Source organism: Stegastes partitus, unplaced genomic scaffold, assembly GCF_000690725.1.
Source record: "Stegastes partitus isolate 25-593 unplaced genomic scaffold, Stegastes_partitus-1.0.2 Scaffold761, whole genome shotgun sequence".
NCBI classification, from domain to species: Eukaryota; Metazoa; Chordata; class Actinopteri; family Pomacentridae; genus Stegastes; species Stegastes partitus.
In genome coordinates, this window is record NW_007578492.1 from 115,832 (window position 1) to 125,812 (window position 9,981).

Consider the following 9,981-nt stretch of genomic DNA (forward strand, 5'->3'; position numbering starts at 1 on the left):
ACCCTATAAAAGATTAACCCCAAGAACATCAAACCTACCATCAAGCATGGAGGTGGCAGTATCATGCTGTGGAGCTGTTTTGGTTTCAGTGGAAGTGGTGCTTCACACAAAGTCTTTTTGCTGATGCAATGAGCAGTGACCTTTGAGCAAGCAGAAGTAATGTAAGCCTTTAATCCTCTGACAAGGACATTACAGCATGACTATGTGGTCAATATAACTCCTCCACTCCTCGTTTAGAAAACTTCACTGTATTTATTGGCTTCTTTATCAACTAGAAATTGTACCTTTACGTTCTTTTTGTACTATTCACCAGTGCATAGGGTCAGAAATGAGGCTTGAGAACGGATTATATTATGATAATACAGACAGCGAAGCAAATCTTTGTCTCGGGGCAGTAATGAATCAGGACTGAGTCACAGGTGAGCTCTGCAGTTTGCCACTCCTGTCCTGCCAAAAGCTCTTATGTATGCAGAGTTAAATAAACACACACTTGTTTTCCAATTAGTCATGAGCCCGATGTTCACACTGTCACGTTCTGTCATTGTAAAGACAACTTTGTCGGGAGTGATTCTTGGACGGAGGTCTGAGAATGCAAAAGGACAACTTCCTAGATGTAAATGAGAAACTGCTTCTGTTTCCTGCAGCAGTTTTGTGAAGTGTATGACTGGTGACTTTTACGCTGGCTCATCTTTAGAGTTTACCACAGTTCAGTGCTCTGTCACGCAGGTAGCTGGGATCCTAGCTGGCATTTCTAGTCTTATGGGTGTGATTGACAGGCATATAGGTCACACTTTGTTTTGTGAACTTGAGAACATGAACGTACACGTTTATTACATAATCCGATCTTTTATCCCATTCATCTGTCTCTCAGGCGGAGGGATCTCGAGCTATGCAGGCCAACAGGGAGCAGCAGGGCAGAGCTTGGAGGCTTGTCTCGACCAGGCGGTGAAGGACATCCCCAAAGACCGACATCGGCTCACACCTGTGTACCTGGGAGCCACAGCTGGCATGAGGCTTCTGCAGTGAGTCAGTGTGTGTTTGTGTCTGAATGTGTGATTAATTCTTGTTTTTGTGTGACTTTGTTGTCCTTTTACACATTTCACCTTTTTTTTATATTCCAGTTATGTCACTAGGACTTTCCAAACTGTTATTTTTGATACAGTAATAAGTAAAATTGAAAACCACAGAGCTCTTATAGCATCATCTGCCTTACACAGCTTTAAAATAAAATGAATGGAGATAGATGAATAGAAAGGAAATTGCAGTGTTGCAGCTGCAGCAGCATGTACAGCATAGAGATGCATGATATACAATCGTGACTCGATAATCCGACACTAAATGTAAAACTATAAAGCTGTCGGATTATCAAGACGGAGGTCGAGATACAAGGAAGGCTTGATGCTGGAAGGCTCATTTGTCCAATGGGGTGGAAGTGGCTGGAACCTACAGGCAGTACTTGGCTGCTGATGCCAGTTTAGTTCGCGGTCACAGTTCTGTTTCCACCATCGGTGGCGGCGGTAGCGGAGGAGGAGTGGCAGATACGCTCCACCATTACCATGTGTGTTTACTTCTGCAAACACTGAGCATGCTCACTGCGTGTGACGTCGTCGTGTCCTCTTCTGCGCATGTGGGACACTTTTGGGTCGTATGAAGTTCACACAGCAGATCACATACAAGTTGCATTTAACTGGAAACGTGAACTAATTCGCAAAGGAAATGGATTTCACAAAAAATCTGAATGTAGCATTAAGTCCTGCAGTCTGAACGTAGCCAATCTGTGGGATTGTTCAGTCAGATAATACGCCATTATCCTGATTGGTGACATAAAATGTCATCTCGGAGTCGGAATCCAAGGCTGTCGGTATTTTAAAGCTATTTATTATGGGTTCCATTCGTTTTTCCTAAAAGCCTGTCGGATAGCAAGGTTTTCGGATTGTTAAGGGTCGGATTATCAAGTCACGACTGTATTAGTTTTTTTCCAGTTCCTATAAAGAATTAAGTCTACTGATGTACTTAAGTACTGATGCGGTGCCTTTTCCCATTAGCTTTATCTGTGACGATGAATAAAGAGTGCAGCAATAATCAGTCAGAGACAGTACTGTTTAAATTTGGATGCACCTTGCCTTTGTTTTTATTGTTTTCTACAGTGTAGAACAAGGTTAACGACATTGAAAATATAAAGTAGCACAAATGGAATTTTGTAGTGAGGGGAAAACATGCCTCATATTTTAGATTCCCTTAAAATGATTCCTTTTTGCCCTTGATGACAGCTTTGCACAGCATTAGCAACATCTGTGGTAGCTCCCTGGAATGGTTTCCCATTAGTAGGTGTGCCTCATCTGTTGTGTCGCAGTGCAGCAAATAGCCTCATCCAACCACTGTAGTCGTTCATATTACGGCACGATCAGCTCATCTCGTTAAAGGGAAACACATCTGTCCGTCAATCTGGCAGAGTTTTATAAAATTACTTCCAAGTTCAGTCTCAGAAATCATCAAATGTTTTGAAACTAGCTCTCGTGAAGGTCGACTTCCCTCCGCTGTGGGGGGAAAAGTTTATTTGAGTTTGCAGCCTCAGAAACATACCCTTAAATTGCACCTCAGTTTAGAGCACACATCATTGCTTCCAAAAGTTCAAGCAGCATCTCAACATCAGCGTTTGGGAGGAAGTAACCTGACCTTTATGGTGCAACTGCTGCAAAGAAACCACTACGGAGTCACTGTTTGGACCAAGAAACCCAAGAAATGGACATTAGATTGGTGGAAATTTGGTGAACATTTGGTCTCATGAGGTCAAGTTTGAGACTTTTGGTTCCAGCTGCTGTGTCTTTGAGTTGCAGAGAAAGTGACAAAATGGTATCTTCATGAGTAGGTACCACCGTGACGGCTGGATTAGGAGCTGGGATGGTGTTGGGGGATGTTGCTGGTGACCCTGTTGGCAACACTTAACCAGCATGACTCTAACAACATTCTGCACTGACAGCTGTTCTGAGTGTAGTGGGACCTTGATTATTGTATCAGCAGTACACCTTCAGGGCTCTTTGCTACAATCATCCAACTGAGATGGTTCAGGATGAGTGTTACCAATAATCATCTTGCTGAATAAAACTGGAAAACCTAATCAAGGCAAACAACATCACTGTGACACCCTGTATAGAAATGTTTGTTGTCACGGTGCTCTGATATGAACTATTTGTACAGAACATGCAGACATCTTGTGAACATGTTCGCCAACATATTCACAACTCCGCTTGCATAACCTCTTATTGCCCTTGTTCTATCTAATCTGATGATGCCACTTACAGCAGATCTGGATCATCGAGTTCTGAGATTACAAAGTAGGGATGGTGACAGTGCATTCAGACACGCAAATACAGTCACAAAGAGGCTCGTGTTGGGAATGCAAAGCAGAGTCGAGCCTCGCAACAGGGAGTTAAGTTAGTTTACATGTATTCAAATATAAATGTGACTTTATGTGAACATGCAGCAGACAGCAGCAGTCACTCGGTCTGAGGTGCATGTTTCAATCATTTGTTCAATGCAATCAATTCTGACACCAATGTGACTCATTTGCATAAATTACCTTGTTTAAAAGTTTAACCTTTCTTGTTTGTTCACTGCTGACAAGTTTGAGCCTGAATGTTTGTTAAAAGGCTGTTTCATTACAGTAAGAGAACTTCACTGTATCAGCATCACCTGCTGAAAAACGCAGATTAAAAAAATCCTTTCAACATTCCCCAGAAGCAGCAGCAGCAGCAGCAGCTCAGGCCTTTCCTTAAACCGCTGCTCGGAGAAATCTTTGATCTGACAGACGTGTTTTTGGGATCTGTGAATGCACTTGAGGACTTGACTGGCAGGATCTTAAGCTTTTTAGATGAACATGAATCGCAGCAACTGTCAGAAACCACACAGAGATCAAAAGATGCACAAGTGGAGACATAAAAACGGAGGTTGTCTGCAAAAAGTAACTGACAGATTCTGCCTTCAGCTGTCCGTCAGAGTCCAGTTGGAAGTTGTTTTTTTTTTTGTGGAGTCTTCTGGGCTGGTTGTAATTATGATGAGCCTGAGGCTTCTGGTACCTGCTGGCAAACGTGTGGAACTGATTTGACTGTGAAGCTTTCAAAGACGGCCTCAAGATCTGTAGAAGGTTTAGAGTTTGAGGCAAAGCCTGAAACCGGAAGGTCAGACTAAAGTTTGCAATCAAATACTCCTGTTTTTATTCGTGTTTCAAAGCTGTAAATCAGTCTAGTCACTAAAACAAGATTCTTTCTTTTCAGCATTTCCAGCCCGGACCAGTCGGTTCAGATTCTGCAGGAAGTGGGCCATAAAATCCACTCGTACCCGTTCAGCTTCCAGGGAGCTGCCATACTGAGCGGTCAGGAGGAGGGAGCGTACGGCTGGGTCACCGTCAACTATCTCTTAGAGAACTTCATTAAGGTACCCCAACATGTAGCAGGTTCTAATCAGCAGGAGTCAACGAGTAATGCCACAGCAGTCGCTTAGAAATCGTTCATTTCCAGCATCGAAGGTCTAATGAGGACAGCTGGAAGAAGGAAGCTAAAAAGCAGCTCATTTGTTTTCCTGGTTATTCCTTCACAGTACGGCTTTGAGGGCCGCTGGTTCAGCCCCAGCAGGCCGACAGTGGGAGCGCTCGACTTCGGCGGAGCGTCCACGCAGATCACATTCGCCACCGAGGAGAAAATCGAGGACAAACGCGACGTGATGAAGCTGCGTCTCTACGGCCACGAGTACTCTCTGTACACTCACAGCTTCCTGTGCTACGGCCAGGACCAGTTCCTCAAGAGGCTGCTGGCTCATATCGTAAAGGTAGTTCACTGAAAAAAAAAAAAAAAAATAGGAAGTTCACTGACGTCAGAACTGAAACGTGTGGCTGGACTCTGTGCCAAAGTTCAGTGGCTCATATTCTGGCATTTATAACCAATAATCTGCAGTATTCAGTGCAAGGTGACAGTTGTCTCTGGTCAGGAACCAGATGTTTTATTAACTTTGTGGCTCTAAGTTGAAGCCTTTTAGGAAAACCAGACTCCCAAGTTAACATCTAGACCTACAGTAACTGATTTCAATAGCAGCAATAACAAACAGCTTTTAAAGTCATGCCTGCATGTACATTAACATTAACTTAATCACACAATATAAAATCCAAATGTGTATATACTAGTGGTGGGACGCGATTAAAAAAATGTAACTCATTAATTAAAGGCTTTGTAATAATTTATCGCGATTAATTGCATTTTTATCAAACAGCAATATTTGACACAATAAGCAAAGATTTTCAGTTCAAATACATTTTGGTTGACGACTGAATCTATAAATAGACATACATCAACTTAAACAACAAAAATGTTTATTATCTATATTTATCTGCATTTTTCATCTGTTTACGACATTAACAGATTAGTGCAAACTCAAAGTGCAATTATTGCGATTATAGTCAACATTTTAAGATTTTTTGTCTTTAAACTCCTTGCACAGTTTGCACACAACCATGCTCTTATCCAAGCCGCCTCATGTGTCGACAGGATCCGTCAGTTTCTTGCTTCCCATTCATGGTCCATGTGAAATGCCCCTCGTCGTGTTCTGGAGTGTCGCAGGGAGTTTTAAGCGACAAGACCTTGTGTGCGAGCTCATTTGCATAAAGTAGACTGGACTTTGACTTCATGCAAATTTGGCACATTTTGGCAGAATCACCCCTCTGGACGTGCAACATCAGGCCTTGATAAGAAAAATAACTTTCCATCCAACACGCCAAGCAATGCGGTCTCGTCTTCCAACACTAAACTTAAACTAAGCGCTGATGTCACATCCTCTACATCTTCTTCACAGCTGGAAAACAAACTTTAGGCGCAGAAATGAGAAATTATGGAAGTGAGAAAGGTGCGATTAAATGTGCTATTTTTTTTAATGCGTTATTTTTTCTGTAATTAAATAATCATAATTAACGCGCTAAAGTCCCAGCCCTAGTCATCCTCAAATATATTCATATCCTCCCAGTAAAGAAGGAAAAAAACAGCTGTTACTGACATAAGCTGAAATTGAAAAAAGTAATAATAAATAAAAATTTTATGAACGTCATGGCATTGCTTTTGAATTGTGGTTCAACAGAAATATAAAAAAAAAAAAAAAACACAAGCATGATGGGACCTGTAAACTAATATTTCGCTGAGCAACCCTTTGAGTTAATCACTGCAGTCAGGTGTTTTCTGTAACTCTCAGTCAGACTTCTGCACCTGTTTACAGATATTTTGATTTTGTCCCAGTGCTCATCAGCAAAGTGCTCTGATTTGGACAGTTTTTGCTTTTTAAATTATTCTTTTCAACCACAATTCAAAAGCAATGTCTTATATCACTAAATTATAATTTAGCAAATTTTTATTTATTATTACTTTTTTCAGTTTCTAGTAATTTGAGTGACGATTGTGAATTTTGCCTTTTCTTTAATGGAAGGATATGAATACATTTGAAGACGACTGTATCTACACAAACTCACTGTATGTCATTAATAATAACGAGGTGCAGACAGACTATCCTACACAGCCCAGAGAATGGTCTGACTAAGTGAGACTAATAAATAGCAACCTAGCATGGACACATGATAAACATCCTTCATTAAGGGAATCTATCAGCTCACTGTGTCTCTTTTCTCTCAGTCTCAGGGCTACTCCGAGTCCGTCACCCACCCCTGCTACCCTGCAGATGCCAGCAGGGTGTTGAAGCTGAACAGTATATTTAATTCCCCGTGCACAGCCAAGTACAAACCCAGCTCCTACGACCCCCAGGCCTCTCTGACGGTACAAGGCAGCGGAAATTATGGACACTGTCTGGGCAACGTGTCCGAGCTCTTCTCCTTCGGCGCCTGTAAATTCTCCCGGTGCTCCTTTGACGACGTCTTCCAACCGAACGTCACCGGTGGCTTCATGGTAGGAAAAAGTGGAGGAAACGGAACTTACACTGCTCACATTTGGATCAGTGTTAATCTGAATTTGCACACTTGAAAACTAAATGCAGAATGAGCTTTTTCCCTCTCCTGAGAGTTGGATGAGAAGTGCTGCTACACGTGTACACGTCTTGAATATAAAGCTACAGACATCAGCCATTAGCTTAGCACAAAGTCTGGATAAACATCTCGTCTGCTATATCCAGCGGCAACAAAATCCACCTATAAAGCTCAGAACATCACGTTTGTTTCATCAGAACAAAAACCGGAGTGTAAAAATGGCAAACTGCAGTTTTTTGAGAGGGTTGCATCAATTTCCCGACTGGGATCAGTTGCCAGGCAACCGGCCAAGACTACAGGAAGTTACTGCTCCCAGCTGAGAAATAATCCACCATGTATCCCCTCCTTAAACCTGTAAGATTCTATTACAAGACCTGCATTAAAAATATCCCCAAGTACGCGGATTGTGAACAAGTTGTCAGAATAAAATAAGAACCTTTCAGGCCTTTAAGGAGGGAAAATGTGAAGTCGGTGCTTTAATTTATTGTACAGATGTGGACTGTACATGAGGATTTGTGCAGTTTTTAACCAAAACCAAAGGAAACAATTACATTTTTAAGCATTTTTGTCTATTAAGGTTTCATTCATTCGAGCATAATGAACATTTTTGTTTATGAAACACTCAGAAATAACAATAAATGTATAGATTTCTGTGACATAAGACTCCTCATCTTGTCATGATTACTGCTGGATGTAGTTTCCCTCTGAAGGCCAATTCTAATATCAATGCAACCTACATATAGTCTGTAACCCCTTCACATGCTCTGTTATTCTACTAGAAATGTCGTCTAAGAACAGGAAAACATGTCTTTTCATAGGAGCTTTATAGCACAGAAACGTTGGTTTTAGTGCTTTACACCTCATCAGTTTGTCATTCTCCAAGTCATTGTCTGTGTGCTTTTACTTGCACATAAATAAGATTAGAATTTAATCTCCTCTGTTTTCAGGCGTTCTCTGCGTTCTACTACATTCACTCGTTCCTGCAGCGAGTCACCGGCATCACCGTTAGAACTCCTACAGACCTGGATGAGACGGCCAAGGAAGTGTGCACCATGAGTTTCAACGAGGTAATGTTTTCTATCTCTGCTTTACTTTATTCAGAACATCCAAGTTTGGTGGCACATTTCTAGTGTGATTTAACAAATTCTGCCCTTTTTTTTGTCCCAGATGATGCTTCTCGTTCCAGATCTGAAGTCTCGTTTGCTGAATTATTGCGCCGCCTCCGTGTTTATGGAGATCCTGCTGTTGAGAGGTTACGGCTTCGATGACACGTCGTTCGAACACATTTCCTTCCAGAAAAAGGTGACAGCTTGCGCAACAAAATGCACAAGCACGATGCAAAACATTCTCAATCTGCTCCTCACGGTGGTGTTTCCCTGTTGCTGCAGGCTGGAGACGCCTCGGTGGGCTGGGCTCTGGGCTACATGCTGAGTTTAAGCAACATGCTGCCTGCAGAGCGGATGGAGCTGAGGAAGGCTTTGACCCCCGGAGCTTGGGGAACCCTCATCTTCCTCTTCGTGCTGCTCCTCGCTGCAGTCCTGGTCTTCATCTTAATGCGGGTTTGCGACAGGAGGAAGAAGAAAGGAGGCGGCGAAAGCAACATCTAGATGCTGCAACGAAAATAACAGTAGGACAGTTTTGGCTCTGCGCTCAAACATGTTGAATCTTAAACAGAAAGGGGAGATAAAAGAGCTGAATTTGAGTTTTTTAATTTGAGCACATAATGTTGTAGCTCTTTTTTTTTATTTAATTTTTTTTATACGTAGTCCTCCAGTTTTCAGCTAATGCAGCAGAACAATAATCTTAACCGTACTGTGCACTCTATTTACTGACTGCAAAGGACACCAAAGACACAAACATGACCACGCCCAGTTAAATTTTATAAAATTGAAGAATGTGCACAGAAATGACTGCAGCTTCTCCACTGTCTGGTTAATTTGCATGTAAATGTGTTCAAATACAACCCTTTTTGTTTTTAAGTCGTTAAATTTTAAACCCGAAGTGCAGAGCACAACTCAACCGACAAACTGACCAAACACCGTCTCCACTGCCCGTAGCAAACCCTCGGCGGCATTAGTAGCACAGCAGAAGTCTGAATGTAATGTGTTGTTTTTTATTCTTGAAACGTCAAACCGACTTTGTAGCGTGTTTGTGTGACTGTACTCTGAAGCACTGTTACAATAAAATGAAGCACATTGTGGAGTTCTACTTCTCTGGCCTTTGTTTTCTTAATATTTATTTTTTTTAAAAGATGGAAAATGCTTCATGCTTCAAGCTCTAAAGCTTGAATCAAATCTGCCAAAATACTTATTTACGGACAAATCAGATTTTCTTTTGTGATATAAATGTAGTTTGTGCTGCCAGTTTAATAACTTACTAAATATGAAATGTACCTCAGATCTGACTTAAATAAGGTTTTTCCGTCTCAAATCCTCAGCGGCCTTCTGCTCGACCATCTCTATGTTGGTTTAAACCTTTTCTCTTTTTTTTTGTTTCTGTTTCATGGAAAATTAAAATATATCTGAGGTGTGTGTTTGTTTTTCTTCTTTTAGCGTGTTGATTTTTATTGTTATTAATATTAGTAGTGCTAATTATATTAACATTATCCTGACTTTGGTCTGAGTTTGCAGAAAATCCTGGTGACATTTGGTGAAGTCTGTGTGTTGCTCTGAACTCTTTCAACCAGTGTTTAATAGAAAATAATATCACAGTGGATTATACTGATATTTTGACCAGAATTATATAATACTCATTAATGCTTTCTCAAGTTCTATTTTTATGGAGAACCCACTGTATTTCGGTGTTTTTCCATGTGGACTACAAAATCCAAGATGCTTTCCTTTATGAAAAAAGTACTTCTGATATTATTTCTCTGCCTACAGAATAAGAGCATAAGAAAGTTTCTTAACGAATGGTTAACTTGATTTGCTTTTGAAAATGGTGCACAAATTTAGGTTTAAAGTAAAAAA

General features: G+C 41.1%; 1 protein-coding gene across 2 annotated transcripts in view; it reads left to right on the top strand.

Moving 5' to 3' along the window:
- LOC103364603 (ectonucleoside triphosphate diphosphohydrolase 2-like) overlaps positions 1 to 9,220 on the top strand; it is a 17,176-nt gene extending 7,956 nt beyond the window's left edge. Inside the window, exons 3-10 of one of the 2 annotated variants that reach the window (XM_008291762.1) lie at positions 872 to 1,022; positions 4,275 to 4,434; positions 4,597 to 4,824; positions 6,666 to 6,935; positions 7,960 to 8,079; positions 8,180 to 8,314; positions 8,401 to 8,640; positions 8,671 to 9,220. In XM_008291762.1, the coding sequence (XP_008289984.1) occupies positions 872 to 1,022; positions 4,275 to 4,434; positions 4,597 to 4,824; positions 6,666 to 6,935; positions 7,960 to 8,079; positions 8,180 to 8,314; positions 8,401 to 8,619 (1,283 nt within the window). In that variant the 3' untranslated portion in view covers positions 8,620 to 8,640; positions 8,671 to 9,220. Of the gene's footprint in view, positions 1 to 871; positions 1,023 to 4,274; positions 4,435 to 4,596; positions 4,825 to 6,665; positions 6,936 to 7,959; positions 8,080 to 8,179; positions 8,315 to 8,400 lie in introns of both variants that reach the window. The other variant, XM_008291760.1, reaches the window with a different exon arrangement.
- The last annotated feature ends 761 nt before the right edge of the window (positions 9,221 to 9,981 follow it).